Raw genomic sequence first — 19,248 nt, 5'->3', positions numbered from 1 at the left:
ACACACACCCACAACGACATGCAAACACACATAAAAATCACATCCTGTCAGCGGCCTAATCTAGTTTATGACTTGCTTTTTCACCTGGAGGCGAGCTGCGGGCATAAAAGTGAGTCACACTCAGAACTTTGGGACAACAGGACTGATAAAAAAAAACAATCCAACCCTTCCCCCGAACAACGTCACACAACGTCTGTGTTGAGTGCCATGTTTCCCTCTCTGCCAAGTTTCAATCGGAAACCAACGACGAGGAAGGAGCACGCTATGTAATTAACTGTCTTCAGTCTGTCATCGATTTGTTTTAACCCCCTCCCTCTCCCCCCCCACACACACACACCACCACTAAAACCTCTGACAGGTGGAGGGTGAGAGCTTAAACTGCTTCCTTTAAACTGCAGTGAGAGAGAAAACAACAAACACTCTCAGCAAGTGAAAGAGCAACTGGAATAACAAGAAGAGGTCACACACAGCCTATACCTGGAAGATCTGGGTTTCTCTGGAAAATAAAATGATGTGGTCTTTTATTTCTTTTTTATAAATAGGCCTACAGCAACTTATTATTTCATGACCAATGAAGGTGTTCAGTACATTTGTCTGGTAACTTCTCATTCCCCAGGACCTACATAAACATTTGTAAATGGCTTTTGTTGTCTTGTGGACATTTCAAAACACAAAACATTTCTTTAAACAAGTTATCTTAAAGAAGAAGTCATATTCAGTGAGCTGGAACCAGCAATTTCTTTTGCAATTTTATTTGATAATTGACTTGGTTAACTCACTGATCGATTATATGCTGCTATAACTCTTTTTATTTTGATCAACTCATTGTTGGTGCTCTAGTTTTGAGTGTGTATGTCTCCGATCACTCAAATACAGTTGTTGTCAATGTCCAATCATTCACGCACATATCAGAGAAATCACAGTTGACAGACAGTGATGCCATTGTACTCTTAACTGCTCAGATGGGTTACTTGTCAGTTTATTTGGCAGTATATTTTTTTTCAAACTCCAAATTTGGTGTCCATCATTATTTTATTTTTTTGAGTACAATGACTAAATCGTTATGCTATTACTTATACATCTACGTTACACCGCACTTACAGATTTTTTTTAAATGTTCAAATGTATAGTATTCTTCAGCGCTCAAACAGAAGCTGACTCAAGTTACATCACTCAAGGCAATTTCTATCAGGAGACACGAAAGGCTTTATACAACTTATTTTATTGACATGCAGTAGGACTCCTGAAGACCTGTAAACACACCCTGCGTTCCAAATCACATACTTTTTCTTTTTACTACACTACATACTGAAGTACAGAAGAGTTTTAGGGCCACAGGAGAGAGCAAAAATCAAATAAGGACGTTTTTTTCCATTATGTCGAGAAATGTCAAGAATAAAGACGAATACTCCAAATGCAATTGGAGTTAGTGGGGCATTTATGTATTTTCAGCATACTACAATTGACTTGCATGTATTGGGACACCCTAAATCTTTTTCTGGCATACTAAATAGTAGGGAAGTATGGGGATTGGAACGCAGGGACAGTTTGATGTTGTAAAGTCCATGGCGACCTCATTTAATCTTAGGATATAACAAGGACTGCAGACACAGAGTGAGTCATTCACAGAATGCCTTGAGAAGCTCTTACAGGTGAAGCTTTGGTGTAAGAGTGCAGGTGTCATTGTGTTGGTTTGCTCATGTTCGGACAAGCCTCACTGCTCTGTTACCTCATCAGGAGCTCTACCTCCCAGACAGCCTGCAGGACAGAACAGAAACCAGAGCACGGCAAAGGTTTTAATCCACTTATTACGCAAACGATACTTTACAAGTTGCTCAATGTCAAGGTCTGGAGCAACTAAATGAATCAAGAGTCAAATAACAAAAGACGACTATCGGCTCATGAACTTGAGGCTTGCGGGACCTTTTGGGTTGCATGTGGCCCATGCAGGCTGGGACAGGTACCCTGCATGTTGGGCCTGTAATAAAAACACGTCCATCACCAAAACAACAATAACCAATTCCAAAGTCCCAAGAAACCAGAGAGGAAAAAGTAGCAGTTACAAACGACTCTGGTTTTCCTCGTCAGACGGGTTTTCTTTTCCAATGCCAAACACCATCCACACACAAAACATCTTGTCCCATGCCATGAGTAAATGTAGCCCACAATCCCTGACTTGAGTGATGAGTAGTTTGTGTTTACAGATGCACCCAGTAGTAACGGACCCCACCACTCTGCATGTCCATGCAGCTCCCTGTGTCAGGAAGGTGTTATCTTCCAACTTTGACTAAGGCTTGTTTGTCAGTATTTTTGAAATTGTCAAAGTAACTAGTAAATAAATCAATAATGGTTTTCATTTTCATTGGCTATTCTGAAAATGTATTTTAGAACCGAGAGCTGTCTGGGATGCATGGTGTGGTTTTTCTGACATGTGGCTTTTTCAAAATCCCCATACGTCCTATAAATCATCTATTCGACGAATAAACCACTGTGACTTTATTTGAACGTTTTAAGGATAAGAGTTGAAAAACACACATAAAAAAACAACATGTGAAGTTGTATTTACTTGACCAATAATGTGACTTTTATTCATTTAATCCTTTATGTGGACAAATACTTTTGTTTGTGGAGCTATACACAAGAGAACCAAACCATGGTTTTCAGTTTCAGTTTGCTCTGCAGCCAAAGAAACGCTCTGAATATACACTCAACAAAAATATAAACGCAACATTTTTTGCTCCCATTTTTCATGAGATGGACTTAAAGATCTAAAATTCATTTCAGATACACAATATTGTTCAGGGCAGATGGCAGACAGCGTGTGTGGCGTCGTGTGGGTGAGCGCTTTGCTGATGTCAATGTTGTGGATCGAGTGGCCCATGGTGGTGGTGGGGTTATGGTATGGGCAGGCATCTGTTATGGACGAAGAACACTGGTGCATTTTATTGATGGCATTTTGAATGCACAGAGATACCGTGATGAGATCCTGAGGCCCATTGTTGTGCCATACATCCATGAACATCACCTCACGTTTCAGCAAGATAATGCACGGCCCCATGTTGCAAGGATCTGTACACAATTCTTGGAAGCTGAAAATGTCCCAGTTCTTGCATGGCCAGCATACTCACCGGACATGTCACCCATTGAGCATGTTTGGGATGTGCTTGACCGGCATATACGACAGCGTGCACCACTTCCCATTAATATCCAGCAACTTCGCACAGCCATTGAAGAGGAGTGGACCAACATTCCACAGGCCACAATTGACAATCTGATAAACTCTATGCGAAGAAGATGTGTTGCACTGCATGAGGCAAATGGTGGTCACACCAGATACTGACTGGTTCTGAGTCCCCAGACCCCCAATAAAGCAAAAAAATGCACATTTCAGAGTGGCCTTTTATTGTGGACAGTCTAAGGCACACCTGTGCACTAATCATGATGTCAGATCAGCATCTTGATGTGGCACACCTGTGAGGTGGGATGGATTATCTCAGCAAAGCAGAAGTGCTCACTATCACACATTTAGACAGATTTGTGAACAATGTTTGAGAGAAATGGTAATATTGTGTATCTGGAATGAATTTTAGATCTTTAAGTCCATTTCATGAAAAATGGGAGCAAAAACAAAAGTGTTGCGTTTATATTTTTGTTGAGTGTATGTTCCAAGATGGTGAAACTTTGACCGTTTGTACAATACAGTGTTGTCTGTTATAATCATATCAATAAAAAGTTGCATCAACAGCCACACACATATAGGGTGTTCAGATAGGACAATTGCTAATGTTAATTCCGCATAAGCACATCACTCAAACACTCAACTGCATCAAATTCCAACATACTATACAACTGCTCAAAAACTACAGCACACTGAAGTACAACAGAGCAGTAACACATTTGAGCTGCAATTAGATGTAGCCTAATATGATTTTATTTTGGTGGCAGTTCATGACAGTTTTAATCAGATTCAGTTTGCTTTACAGGAAGCCAGCTGTGCAGATGGCAGCAGAAGCTAAATTCAATCCATGTACCAATAATAAACTGGTCTGACAAGTTCACCTTTTTTTTCTAAAGGGCATTTGTTAAGAGATGCTCTGTTGCCCCTTTTCTTCCTTTTCTTTTTGCCTAACTGGGGCTGACTTCATAACTTTGCGAATTACATAACTGGGTAAAAATGCTCTTGTTGCTCCTGAAGGACTATTACTTGAGAGTAGAAGATAGGACCCAGTAACATTTACTTGGCGTGGCCATGTATTTAAAAAAAATCCCTTTTTTAACTTTCCCTATAACTAAAAAAAGTCTGTTATCCTTTGCAAACGATATTCTTGACTTTAATGCTCCCTTCAAGTGCTGTTGGAACTTTCCCTGCTTCGTTTCAGAATTGGATTGTCTCGACACATCTCAATAAATATACACATTTCTATCATAATTTAAGAACTCTATATCATATTTAACTGAGCTGTTATAACAGAGTAGACATTTTGCATAATTTTCTTATAATTATTTTCAATTGGCTACTCTCGCTCTCAAACAAAAAAGACTTTGTTTCCTGTGTTTGTCTCTTGAGTAAACAATTAACAAACAATTGAGACATATGCTAAATTTTTATGATCAAATAATAGCCTTTAATTTAAAGATTGTTCTGAAATGGACCAAATAAATGTCTACTAGGCCTACTTTAAATGCAGGATATGTATTTGGAACTAGGCCTATTTACACTGCGGTTTTTACTAAAGGCTACTTTTACATCTAAACATAAGATCTGAGTAGCCAACTTCCAGCATTGATGGTCATCCTTTCACATGCAGCTTTGCGTCACATAACACTAACACATATGTTTTTGAATACGTAGGCCTAACATAATTAACCTACCACTGCAGTAGCTAAGTGGTAGGCTATTGGTTAAAAGAACACGCAACTACAACAACAAATCACTCAATTGCCCTTCTAGTTTCGTTTTATAGGCTAGCCTACTGTGTGGCTTGGAAATCGGAGCCTCGGCTGAGCACGTAAAAGCAGCATAGGAATGAGCTGCTGTGTATGGGGTGTGACGTGGAGAGTAAGCAGCACAGCAGCAAAAGCAGTCAGAGCTGAGTCCAGTCTACTTTCACACGGCGGGCTGTCAGCAGCGGGCGCTACGAGGACTGTGAGTTACTGTTGTTTTTCAGTCGAACCATCCGAGAATCAGAGAGGAAAGCCCGGGGAGCGGCACGTAGCAACCCGGGGGCACATGGAACCGATATGTAGCCTAGTTGTGAAACACGGCGTAGGACCTGAACACATTTTGACCAGAGAGGAGGCGAAGTGAGACAAACATGCTCGCTCCAGTGCTGGCCTCGCTGCTGCCTCTTCTCATTCTCTGTCGGACTTCTTTTGGACAGTACTCAAGCGACCAGTGCAGCTGGAAGGGCAGGTGAGGTTCAATGTTCCGTTTTTATTTCTATCTAGAATGACCAGGTTTCAAAATGTCGGTTTGAAGAAACTATTTGTAAGAAACAATGAGAGTGACAGACAGAGACCGAAACTGGGAGAGCGCGGTGATGTGAAAGCAGGCAACGGAGCTGAGCGAAAAAGGAGTCATGAATGGGAACAACACACACACGTTGAACAAACAGTTCTGATAGGCTACATAGGCTACAGTTGGTTATATTAAGTTTGTGATATTAAGGAGATAAAGTAGGCCTAAGCCTAATAGTTTCATACATGTGAGTTTTGGTTTGGATTGTGCCGACTTTATGAGTGTGATCACAACAAGATGTGATCCACCAATAGGCCTACACTTTAATAAATACATGTCTTTTCATTATTTGGAAAAACTAAATGATCAATGATAGAACCATACATTAAATAACTAAGGCCTACATCAAATCTATTTGTTTTACAGACATTTTATTACAGACAAATCTCATTGTTTCTGATGTTGGAAATTAATCTAAAAGGTTAATACCTCCACACACAAAACCACTGACCTATTCACAGCACACGTCTCCCAGGAGCTTTTTAGCAGTTTGGTTTAAAACACTTTGAACAGATTGTAGAACCTCAGGCTGAGATAGGCTATACCCTACTGTAAGGTTTCACCTCGCATCAAACATCTGCTGAGAACTGTTTTGCACTTGAGAAGCTGTGCCTGAATGGTGCGGTTTGGATTTTTCACTCACTCACTCACTCACTCACTCACTCACTCACTCACTCACTCGGGGTAGGCCATACTCTGCTCTTTGAGCTCTCAGTCAATAATATGTTGTTCATTAGCGAGACTCTTGACTAATCTCCTTTAATTACATGCAGAAGTGATAAAGTTAGAAAGGACTTAATTAGAGGCATGCTGAGGGGAGCCTGGTTATGGGGCTTCAGCTGCATGTGCTCAGCATGTGCCGTGGGTTACTTTAGATCTATGGCAAATTTGAATTTCAGCATCTCATTTTCAGGAAACTGGGCGTTTCTCCCCCCAGAGTCAAACCACTATAGCTTGGCATGCTGCATGCTGCTAGACTGCTGATGGCTTCCTGTCTCTGGCCTTGCCACAGAATGACTGACAGCCTGGAGGTTTGAAAAGCCTGACCAGGCATTAAGTTCTGGAGCGAGTCATTTGGTCATGCTGGCGCCACAGTCCGGAGTGCTGCCCGGACAAGTCTCTTCCAGTCTCTTTGGTGGCTTGAAAGCAAGGGGAGGTTTGGTGCGTGACCTGCATTTGCACTTGCATGCAGCAGGCCCCGGCTACTGTTGCTGCCGTTGTCTGCCCAGAAGCCCCTGTGTCCCCTCCATTCATCCATTTCTGTTTCCAAACTCTTCCCCATAGGCAGCCTGCCAGTGCTGCCTTTTTGCCAAAGCTCGGGGAAGGAACAATGTGGTATATTGGGTGGTGGGGGGTAGGGGGCAGCGGTGGAGCTGAGGTCACTTTGGCTGCTCTGGCTCGTGACTGGTCATGCAGCCAGTCTTGTGCACAGACAGCCTTCAATGCTCCGGGAGGAATGCTGTGTAATGCCAGAGGGGCTCACCTTGGTCGGTTGACTCAAGACTGTAAATGAGCAGAAAATCATTTTGAAATTTAATTTAATTTTTCATTTAACTTTTATTTATCCTCGAGAGACTAATTGAGGGGTGACCCTCATTTACAATGACGTCGAGTTCAAAACAAATTCAAAGGAAAAACAACAATACATACAAAATATTCAATGCAAATACATCAAATACACAACAACAGGTGAAGAGAAAAAAAAAACTATTGAAACATTTACACAGTGGTGAAGAGTGGCAGCAATTATAATGAAATGGGTGAAAGTACAATATAGCCTAATTAAAACAGTTACAGGTAGAGTTTGGCAGATTTAAGATAGTTTGTTTAAATTGGTTAAAGGATATGAAGGTATTTAGTTTAATTTGTTGCTGTCAGTTGTTCCAGGAGTCAGGGGCACTGAAACTAAACGCTGTCTTTCCCAGCTCAGACCGGGCTTGTGGGACATAAAGCATGAGCATGTCAGTGGAGCGGGTCTGATAAAGCCCATCTGAAATTTGCAGCATTTCTGTTAAATAACGAGGAAGCTTCCCGGTCAAGGCTTTGGAAATAAAAATATGCCAATGTGTGTCACGTCTCTCTTTAAGGGAGGACCACCCAACCTTTTCATATAAAAGACAATGGTGTGTGTTATAAGCATCTCCTGTAATGAACCTTAAAGCAGAGTGAAAAACAGAGTCCAGGAGTTTAAGACATGAATGTGATGCATGCCGGTAAACCACATCACCGTAATCAAGGACAGACATGAAAACTGCCTCAATAATCCTTTTCCTACTAAATAAAGGGAAGGTAGTTTTGGTCCTATAAAAATAGCCAATTTTGTCGTAGACGACAAACAAGATTTTTTATATGAAAATTGAAAGTGAGTTTATCATCTAACCAGATGCCGAGATATTTGTACTAGGGATGGGCACAATTGATCGATTAATCGATCATTGCTCGTTAAGAATATTGTCGAGCACGTGAAATTGTTATGATCATATAGCCGTTGTGTTGCGCAGTGTGAGTCCGAGTTTCACTATGTGGCAGCACCATAGACTGTATGGGCAGCAATTAAACATCCTACCAGCAGGGGGACATACTTAACTAGTAGTAGGAGACAACAGAACAGGCTCAGGCAGCAGCCTACGAGCTGCCGTAGATGTCAAAACAAACAGGAAGAAGTCGAGGCAAAGTTTGGCATCGGACCGGACAGCTTTAGAACAGAAAATAACTAAGTTCATTAAGCATTGTGAAACCTTGTATAAGTACAGCACTTAAACAAACCGAATGATGTACCACTTGTACATTGAAGCCTACATCCGACCCTGTTTAACGTGTGACGTTAGCGCCGCTAGTATTAGCGGCTAACTTTAGCGTCCATGCTTTCCTACTTCGCCTTCATCAGGGAACTAATTTGCACATTTTGTTTATTAGATGAAGTAACGTTAGGTCCTTTACCACTCAGAGAAACGTGCCGTGGCCTTATGCAGTCTTTGGCAGCATCTTAGGAGGCGCATATGTGTTTAAACTTTAAAGGTATCGTAGCATTGGCTCCTTGTTGGCTCATAGCCTCGGGCTTTAACCAGCGCCGCATTTTATTATTATTTTATTTTAAAAAGTTGCCTTGTCTTAATAGATTGTTGTTTGCCTGGAAGATCTTGGAATAAAGATGTAATTGAGTAAAAACCTCTTGTATACAGTCTATGGTAAAACGCTGTATTTTGGATGTTCTGTTGGCATTTTTTAATATGTAAAAAAAGATAACGATTGCTCGATAATTGCTCGTTAATTTTCCCGATGATCGATCAATGAAATTTCTTAAAATGCCCATCCCTAATTTGTACTCTGTGACTCTTTCAATTAAAAATCCATTCTTTGTAAAAATCCATTCTTTGTAAAATGACTGAATGATCTCTTTATGCTGTGCTAAGGAACACAACAGAATCAGCATGAGTTTTAAACACAATTGAAAACACATTCTCCACAAAGGAAAGCCTTTATGTATTTGGCTTTCTGTGTATAGTATTTTACACAAATTCTTGAAAATGCTCGTCATGGTGCCTGCTGACGCCGCTCCCTTTTCTTCCAGCGGTCTGACTCACGAAGGCCACGCGAGGGATGTGGAGCAGGTGTACCTGCGATGCTCCCAAGGCTCTCTGGAGTGGCTTTACCCAACGGGGGCCATCATTGTCAACCTCCGACCCAACACGGTGTCCCCCGCCGCCGCCCGCCTCTCCGTCTGCATCAAGCCCTCGGCAGACTCCAGAGGCACCAACATCTACCTGGACCGCAATGGCAAACTGCGGTTGCTGCTGCGCGAACAGGACCAGGCTCAAGGCAAGGTGCACTGCTTTGGCATCCAGGAGGGGGCGCTTTTCATCGAGGCAGTCCAGCACATGGACATCAGCCGCCGGATCACGGCATTGCAGTACGAGCTGGTCAGCGGCAGGTTGGGACCAGGGGCGCACTCACAGAGTGGTAAGATTCATCTTCATTGTGATGCTTTAACTGTACAGTATCAGTGGTACACCTGTAGATATTAGACTTGTAGCCTTTCTATTGGGGCTTTCACACATACATTGTTTCGTCCGGACTTGATACCTGTTCTCGATCTGGATTATACTGAACCATGGTTCGGTCAGTGTCTAGTGTGAAAGCCTTTTTTGGATGAATCGGACTTTAGGACCAATAACAGGCACTCCTGGCCGGTTATCTCTAGTCACAAAGAGGAGAAATGAGCCGCTGACGGGGGATCTGTAGGAGCGGGGGGGTTGCTGAAGGGAGACAGACAAGTTTTTAAAAAAAGAAAAGGTTTTTGATAAAACTAGTCAAAGCGGGAGGTGTGCGTTGTCTGGGCGACTGCCTGAACTATACAGCGCTGCAGGAAATGATTCTGTTTATACATTTTTTTCATTCATTCATTCAAAATGGTGAAGGCTATTCCACCGTGAGACACACGTCCATCTACACACCAATCAATGTCCAGTATAGGGGGACACAGCCAATGTGATGAAACCAAACCTAAGCGGATCAAATCTATACAGGGGATTCAAAAAATAGTCCTTGCCACCGACCTCGGTGCAGACTTTTACGGGTGAAAGTGCCCTTAAGGTCTGCAGAGCTTCCTTGTGATTGAAGCCTCTTGTGCTTTGTCCCTGTTGTGTAGAGTTAGGGTTAGCTGTGCACTAACTGTAGACATCTACTGGTGGAAAGTTTTATTAAGCTGGACTGTAATAGTAGGAAACTCCAGACTTTACTCCAGCACACTGCTTATACTGAAGCCATAGTCCATTTCTCTGCTAGCATTGTCTGTAGTTTCTAGCTTTAGAAGAATCATTTTCTTGTCTCGTTATGAGTGTCCGCTGTCCAAACATCAAAATCTGATACCCTTTTGAGTCTTAATGGAACTTTTTTTCGAGTTGACTTGGCTGTAAACTATAATTGTTTTATTTATTGGTTCTGTTCTGGATGGCTTGTGTGTGGAAGGACAGGGCCAAACATAGTGGGCCTCCGTTGATAAAACAGCCGTCTTGTTTTCACGCTGCGTACCTGCCAAACCTGCAAAGTTTCAAGCTGGACGACTGTGCAAGGGACCCCTGTTTCTTTTTCCAGCTCAAGTTAAATATTGAGCGGTATCTGGCCCACATCTGTTTTTACGGCTCTCTGGGTTCACATATCCACACCCTGCGTCATTATCTGGCACGGCAGAGAGGGGGAGAGAGTTAAATGTATAGGAGTGAGCGTGGGCTTGTTGTGTGACCACAGTAGTGTGGGCTGCTCTGCTCAGCTCTGTAGTATAACCCGGGCTCTGTGAAGTGGCCTGAGATAGTATGGGGATGATTCACAAAGACAGCGGTCTCGTGTCATCTGGTGGATTGATTGCTCCTACTCTTTTTTTTTTCTTTTCTTCCTTTTTCTTTCCTCTCCCTTCCTCTTCTCTGTGACCCGCTGTGCTGGGATAGAGTTGCTCACCGTCAAGCTGGAATGTGTCTCCAACCAGATGTTGGGAGGAGGACCTTCTCGGAGCATATATCCCCCCCACCCCTTCTTTTCTTGCTGTCACTCCCTGAGCTGGGCTTTCAGCTCGCTTAAATTATTCTTTTTATTCCCCCTCTGCCTCACTTTTTCCTACCTCTTTCTTTCCTTCTTGTCTATTTATCATTCTAGTATTTTCCCTTCTCATTCCTCTCCCCTTCATATAACTCCCTCTGGTCCTGGCTGTTCTTTGGAAGAGGTTCTCTCTCTTCTTTGCAGAGTGCTATTAGCAAGTCCTGCTCCATTCCAGAGGAATGTATTGGGGCCCAGATGTTGCAGGGACACTATATGGTGCCCCTCCTCCTCCACCACTCATCCCTCTGTTCTCCTGTGAAGTGGTTCTGATCAGAGAGGGGCTGCGTGTGCACCAGCCAGAGAGAGAGATGCTGACTCGGCTCTTAGCCCATTCCTGTGGTTCTGTTTCATGTCTGACATGTGAGCCCTGCTCTCGGGGAAGAAAAAAAAAAACACCCCTGGCTTTTAAGGCCCTTGGCTTGCTGATGCCCCAGCAGCCTGCAGGCTCACTTCAAAGCACTAGACGCGCCCCGCTCCAAGCTCTGGGGCGTGGACCGCCGCTATGAAGTCTCCCATCCATCCAGCTGTTCTTAAGCTGTCCGAGCTTGTGGCTGTTTGACCTCTGACCTCTCCCGTGATGCAGCAGAGCCTCGCGTTGCTACACACGCTGACCTGAGACATGCTCACCCCTCACCCCAACACGCTCAATTTTAGACATGCCAGCTATAAATAAGCTCCAGCTCCTAAATATGTCAAGAGGGCACACATCTCTTGTTTTTGGACTTATTTCAGGGTTATGGCCTGTAGACTTTTCTCCAGAATGCATCATTTATCAAACTTTTATATATTTTTGTGCTCTGATTAACGACCAAACTAAACTATGGTGGTTTTCCACTGCAATGAATTCACCTGAGTTAACAGTTTGAATCATTCTTCTTGGGATTTTATTGGCTAACGGCCACTGCTGCTGACTCGACCCCCTTCCTTCTGTGCCCCCTCCCCTCCTCCTCTCCCCACCTGTTTGCCTGTGTGCAACTTTGCTGCGGAGGGAAATCCATAGTAGATCTGGGACTAAAAAAGTAATTCTGGTCAGGGCAGCCGCGGGACCATCTGAGTCAACTAATCATTGACCTGCCACCATCATTTAGGGCCCTTTCTCCTGCTATAAAACTCTCTGGAGGGGGGGGGGGGGGACAGGCTGAGAATCAGATTGCCACCAGTCAAAGGAGAATTGTAGCCAGTGGGCAGGCTTTACAAGCACTGGGGACAGGCTATTTCACCTTTCACTTCTTCTTTTTGTTTTGTTTAATTAATTTGTTCAATTATTTGAGAAAGTTGACCTTTTTATTGTTCAAGACGAAATATTGCAACATTGAATGTTTTTGTCTTGATGGGTTCATTTTCTCCTACTACTTCTGTTTCCTTCTGAAGAGATTTTCACTCTTTTAAGGCGGTTAAAGTGGATGTTGTAAAGATGAGACTCTTGTTCAGTCCCAGCAGGGATGCTAACAGAGTGCTAACAGAGCTAAGGTCAGGGATGTGGTCTTGCCTGAGCTCCCCTTACCCTCTTCATTTGGTCCTAGTTTGTCATGAGGTCTCAAGGGGCTCCTCCTGTGGTGTGAAGGCTGTCCTAACAGCCCACATGACCATTAAACATACTTTGCGAAACAGGGTTTAACTTTTTTTAACAAATTTAAATAATCATCATCATCATCAGCAGCAGCAGCAGCAGCAGCCTGCTTAGCTCTGTTTGGTGTTAACACCCAGAGCAAATGAGTGCTGCTCTACTCTGTAGTTTTTAAAATAAATGATCATTTGTGAGGATCGGAATTACTGTGACACAAACTGGGACTGTGTGTGTTTGATAGAGGAACACACTCCTACTTGGCTATCCTTACCACAGTTGTGTGTTTTTGTAAGTGATACACAACTGGGACATTTTGAAAACGTTTATCATGCTGTAAAACCTGGAGTGGTGAACATATTGTGGGCATTTCCTGTTTCTTTATGCTTTTTTTAAAACAAAATGTCTCTCTTTATTTCCACATAGCACCATGTCACCCCTGCAGCGATGCCGAGATGCTTTTAGCAGTCTGCACTAATGACTTTGGTGAGTTCAAATTCTTTATGGGCAGATTTATAGGCTTTCTACTGTTGTACGGTTTACAGGATTGTCCCAAGGGAAACAGCGTTTGATATAGCATGAAACACAGCCATTACCAGCACCTGAATCCTGTCTTCTTGCTTGGTGTTTTTCAGTTGCACAGGGCAGCATTAAGAAGGTGGAGCAGGAGGAGGAGCACTCGTCTGTCACTGTGGAGATCAGCCGCCTCTACAGACAGAAGACCCAGGTGTTTGCATCCGGGGGTGTGCGGGTACGCCGCTGGACGGGTCAAATCAAGATGCCCCTTCAGTGTGGGGTGAGGTCCGGCGAGGGCCAGTTCCTCTTCACTGGGACAGTGAGATTTGGGGAGGCCTGGATGGGCTGCGCCCCGCGCTACAAAGACTTCTTGCGGATATATCATGAGGCACAGCAGGAAGGGACCAACCCCTGTCACGTGGACACTGACTGACTGCTTCACCTGCCCACACTTGGAACATTGACAAGTCCTTCCTTGGTGGGGAGGAGAGCTGAACCAAGCGTTCATGTTAAGGAGAGAAAGAGAGTGACAGACTGGCCCAGTGGCAGAGCTCTCTCTACCCTGCTGCTGTCTCGTGACTCTTTACAGACAAAGAATGGAGCGCTCTGAATGTTGCCAAGCAGCATGTTGGATGGACTCATGATGCAACACTGTATGTGTTGGGACTGCCTCTTTCTAGCAGACAAAGAACTCCCAGGTTTCTAAATGTAGCAAAACCCTGTGTTCTATGTATATAAAATGTGAATGAACATTGTATATTTTGAAGCTCTGCGTGCTTTGTAAAAAGCTTGATGTACAGTTCTGAAGTTGTTTCTTATGACAGAAATGTATAAAGTGAAATCCTCTTAATTTTATTTTTGTTTAAAAAAAAAATGATTCGCAATTTGATGCCTGAATTCATGTGTTTTCCAGGCTGTACGATTGTAAAAGAAACAAGGAACAGAAACATGCCTTTGAGAATAAAAATATTTTATTCCGTCTTTTGGACTTTTGGTCAGACAAAACATTTGAGGACATGGCTGTGGGGAGCTGTAATGGGTCCTTTGTACTATTGTTTTTGGCAATTAAGCCCAAGCAATTCAATCCTAATTTAGACCATAATTGTTAGTGTTTCTAAATAAATTAGCTTATAAAGGCAACTAACACTATAAACCCAAACTATTTCCAGGCATAGATGGACAAAGTGAAACATTTTCAGATCAGTTAGACTATTCACAGTGGTGTTAGTGGGTTATTTATTCTATATTCTTTTGGAGAAAAAAAACCCCACTCATATGATGTCCATTAGCCTCTCCAAGGTTCACCTCAGCCTTGAGCTGGGACCGTCTGCCAGGGGTACAGAGAGATTGATATCAGAGCTGGAGTGGATTCCTCAGCGTTGGTTCCTGTGGTGATGGGGGTGGCTGTGTGTCAAGGTCAATGTGAAAGGCCTCTTTGTTCCAGCGCAGCAGCCTGGTATGAGAGAGACGACTGAAGACAGACCTGAATACAGCCCTGTGACTGGGCACGCAGCACTCTCTCTCTGACCGCAATCCTATGTTTTGATTGGCGTATACAGTTCTGCTCAAGCTCCCTGTTTAAATGAAGGCTTTTTTATATTTTCATCACCTCAAATAAAACATAAGCAATGGATTACGGTTATTGGATCTCTTTTGCTGTGCTTCCAGGCCTGTTTAAAGATGACCTCACGCTCATGGCCAAAGCTCTTTTGTCTGCCTTTTCCCTCAAACAGAAATGCACCTTGAATGTCTTCAGTAAGTTGCCCCACATTAGACAACTGCTTTTTCAGACGGTGTGCATTGAATTGAATGTCTGAATTCCAGCTGAAAGTCAGCGGTCCCGGAATCGCTCACTGGGAAATGCAAACAGAGTCTCTATGGTAACGATGCCTTACTGTGAAGCGTCTTGCTCTGGCCTTAAGACCAGGAGCCTCAGAGGAAGAGGAGGAGGGTCTGTCTCAGCTGTCCTGGTTGTCAAACCTCCCTTCATGCCCCGCCTCTCTCAGCTGCTTTTAACCGGTTTTAACAGATGCACAAAGTCTTCAGGTGATTCCACTGCAACACAATAGAAATGTTGGATGTCACTAGCACTTACCAGGGAAAGCATTTCTCTTGAAAATAAAATAAATGCCAATTATGTGCCCATCATGCAGGGCTGTAGCACTGGTGCTAGCAAGCAAAAAAATTCATTAGCACAAAAATAAATTTGGTAGCACACAAAGTATGATCAAAAACTTAACCTTAACCCTTGCATTTCACTGTAATTACCTTTGAGCATCTCATCTTGGTCTCCTTTGAGATTCTCAATTAATATTATATCCTAGTGTGTGCAGTAATAATTGTAGAAGAATGAATAGGGGTGCACTGCTTGCAATTTAGACAAAATAATCTAACCTGCCAATTGCAATTTTTTGCTGATTCAGAATTATTTCCGCCCATAAAAATAATATCTATATGTATGTTTTGTATATACATATAATTATTATAGGCTATTAATAATATTTTTTTTTAGAAAATCTGTTAATTAAAACCAAACTTTAAAACATTAAACATAGCCTATTAAATAAATAAGTATACATATTGGTACAATTTAGGATAAATTAAATAGGTTGTTGTGAATGTGTTGGAAGTTGTTCTTCAGTGGCTTATTTAAAACTTTGTTTTTAGACTACTGTTGACTTTTCTCTGCAGCTGAATGAGTTGAATGAGGGCTGTGAAGTGCTAATTTCCTGTTCTTACCGGCTTCAAAATAAAAGTCAACTCACGTTTGGCTAGTAACAGGCTTTTAACGTGAAGGCGCACAGGAAATGTTCTCTTTGCACACGCGCTAACTTAACTGCGGTAATCTCCTTCCGGTTATTACCGTTGGTGAAGTTTTTATATGGTAGAATCGCTGCACGAGCACAGATCCCGAGGAAACATATCTTTCACCAGCCAAAGTGAAGGGTGGACTCAGTAACTTACTCGCCTAAAGGTGCGAACACACTGCACAGCGCTGAACCTTTAAACACCCGACTGCACCGCCAGCCAGGTTTCACGTGTCTTGTAGCTCAGCAGACTCACCCGAGTGATGTCGGGAGGAGCTCAACGCTGATTGGCTATTGTGGCGCGGCCGGCGGCGAAAAGTTAAATATTTTCAACTTCTGCGGCGGTCGCAGCATTCGCGCCGCGCCGCCCCTGGCCACGCCGCGTGATCCGCTCGCCGCCGGCCGCCGATTCGCGCGGCGGCGCTCGAAATACATTGACTTTCTATGTAAACTCGCCGCGCGGCGATGTGCAGTGTGTTGGCACCTTAAGACTACATTTACCCCCATTTGGAGTGTTAATGTAGAGCCCTCTAAGCAGTGTTGTGCATCTCTCCTCTGTGTTTCAAAGACATCCTCTCCTCATTATCAATTAGCACTAGTGCAAATGGACTTGTATTCATCATCGCACGTGATCAATTTCAGTAGCAAATGCGATCAAAACTGTCGCACTGTACAGCCCTGCCATCGTGCCATATAGCCTAGCTACTTTATCAGCAAAGACTTACCCCGGGATTCCACTAGCTGCACGTGCGTTGTGTCGCAGCACGGCATCGGTTTTGTTTCACGTCCCTCGACACCCAGCAGCTCCTTTTGCAAACCAGTCCTGCCATCGCCGCCAGACAGCTGGAGGGAGAGAGACGAGGTGTTCCCGCGGTAATTAAAAGTTACGGGCGATCAAGCTTGATGATATGATACTGAATGTGGTAGGCCTATAACACAACAACAAATAGCCTACGCCGAAAGTTATTGTTCCCGTCTAAAGGAGGAGAAGAAGGGTGGACTTGTGGCCTGTATTTGTCACTTTTTTTAGATTGATATCTGGTGTGTCAACACAGTGTCTTATTCTGAAAATGCACCGGTTGTTTTATTTTTTTTGTCTGTATTTGCCTTCTTGTCTCGCTCTATCTGTTCTGTGCTAAATCGATGCGGAGAGCACCGGCATCCGGCAAAAAACAGAAGCCCTGCGTATTTGTTGCAGAGGGCTCCGGACGGCCGGAGATGCAACAGAACAGAGACAAGGCAGCGGAACAAGTGGGAGCAAACACACTGCCGTGACAGAGCAGGGAAGGACATCAGGCAACCTTTATGCCAAGGTCACACATCCATCTACCTCTAGAGCGTGTCTGCATATGTTAATGCTGTGTTTCTGGCCTGGAACACACATCCAGCGTCTACTGCGCGTCTGACCCTATGGTCTGACCCTTTTTTCGGCGATCGTGTTAAGACACTACAGCGCCCACACATCCAACCTCCGACGCCCATTGGATGCTGTCTGTAGCGAAACACCACTTCACCTCAGGAGACACGCGTCTCTCTCAAGTCTCTCTGCTTTAACTAATAGAGAAATCTCTGTTGTTCATACTAGCAGCTTTTGCTATAGTTGCACCATTTCCTTTCAAAATAAAACTTTCCACAGGCGAAAATGTGAAAAAAGGCAATGACGCACACGGATTACTGTCATAATGATATGAAACAACTTCATATTAATGGGGATTATCTATGAAAACTCTAAGATGTAGCAGTAACAGATACAGAGGTAGCTCTTTCTCTGTTTTCGACCACACATGCAACTCGCTGCAACCGGCGGCGGAAAAAAAACGGTTGCTGAAAAAAAAGGCAGACAGGATGTGTGTCCCGGGTCTTAGGGGTGGAGGATGATCAGTACTGGTATTGACCTTTGCAAAGACAGACCATACTAATAGTCAGGATACAAACTTACGGTTGGTATTGGTGACCCCTAAGTTATCAACAAGAAAAGCCACTTGATAAATCCATTGGAAAGATAACAATTACTTATCAATCTCAGTGTTTTCATCCATGTCAAATTGTTATTTTCTTACAGGCAGTTGTCACGATTCTGCTTAAAAGGCAGATAAAAAAAAAAATTTCAAAAAGGATGAAGGATGATGAAGGATTAGGTTCTAGGTTTACTGGGCGTAGCTCGTTCAGATAATCTGAATGTTTATATACACATGTAATCGGTTGCAATGTCCTGGGCGAGGCCACATTTCATTGTAACACCAGTCGAGATGGACCAGTCTAAACCAGACATGGATATGTGGATTCTTTGTTCTTTCAGTGTGATTCAGCCAGAAGTTAATGCATGGTCATCTCGTGGGTGGAATTTTAAAAGAGAAAGAAGTAAAGTACTGTTGAAAAAATACCGCCTTGGTTAAGTGCGCAGTCACTCTGCAAAAGAGAGGGCAGTAGAGTTAAAGGGCAGGTGGCCCCCAGCGGAGTAATGTGGCTAATATTTGATGCCTCCTTGGGAAGTGCCGGAATGTGTGGAATGTGTTGACACACACACACACACACACACACACACACACCCACACACACACACAGCTTTCCCCTAGCGCCGCTGCCTTGATTAGCAGGAATCAATAGAGCCTCTGTGGTTCTTCTGTGTGTGTGTGTGTGTGTGTGTGTGTGTGTTTGCCTGCAGTGTGTGCGTGGCCCTAACCCAGACACACATAAACACACCGCCCCAGCAGCAAGATAGCCACCACCCACACTGAACCACAAGTCCCTCTGCAGCTGCAGCCCCAACACCTCCAATATGACACAATGCTGCCTCCATACTTCTGTCATGCAGCCGTCACGTTCTTATGAAAATATCAGGTTTAAAATCTCACTTTTTCTTCCCTAGAATCATGTGTAATATTATACCTTTTCTTATTTGTTCTATTTTAAATGGTTCCCTGTAGGCTTACTATATAATTGAGCCATGTGTTGGTCAAATCACACTATTGTAATGACCATGGGAAAGGCAGTGATGAAGTCTTGCTCAAACAGCGATGTATTAGCTTCCACAACCCAAACACACAAACTTGACCGGAAACAACAGAACACCCCACAAAGAAGGTTGCGTTCCGAATCGCATACTTTCTACTATATAGTATGTAGAAAAAAGATTTAGGATGTCCCGATTCTTGCGGCCAGATTTAGGATGGTTAGAAGTACCCGGATGTCCTACTTCATGCGGCCAAGATTGTTAGTGTTGAAAAGTGCATCCTATTTGGGCGATTCTG

General features: G+C 43.4%; 1 protein-coding gene across 1 annotated transcript; it reads left to right on the top strand.

Moving 5' to 3' along the window:
- Window positions 1-5,058: 5,058 nt before the first annotated feature.
- On the top strand, window positions 5,059-14,171 carry metrnla (meteorin like, glial cell differentiation regulator a). Its single transcript, XM_080043806.1, has 4 exons — window positions 5,059-5,413; window positions 9,090-9,478; window positions 13,101-13,160; window positions 13,310-14,171. The coding sequence occupies exons 1-4, from the start codon at window positions 5,316-5,318 to the stop codon at window positions 13,621-13,623; spliced, it is 861 nt and encodes a 286-aa protein (XP_079899932.1). The 5' UTR covers window positions 5,059-5,315; the 3' UTR covers window positions 13,624-14,171.
- Window positions 14,172-19,248: the final 5,077 nt, after the last annotated feature.

Source organism: Ammodytes marinus (assembly GCF_949987685.1).
Source record: "Ammodytes marinus genome assembly, chromosome: 16".
Lineage (NCBI taxonomy): Eukaryota > Metazoa > Chordata > Actinopteri > Uranoscopiformes > Ammodytidae > Ammodytes > Ammodytes marinus.
This window is presented reverse-complemented; position numbering and strand designations above follow the sequence as displayed.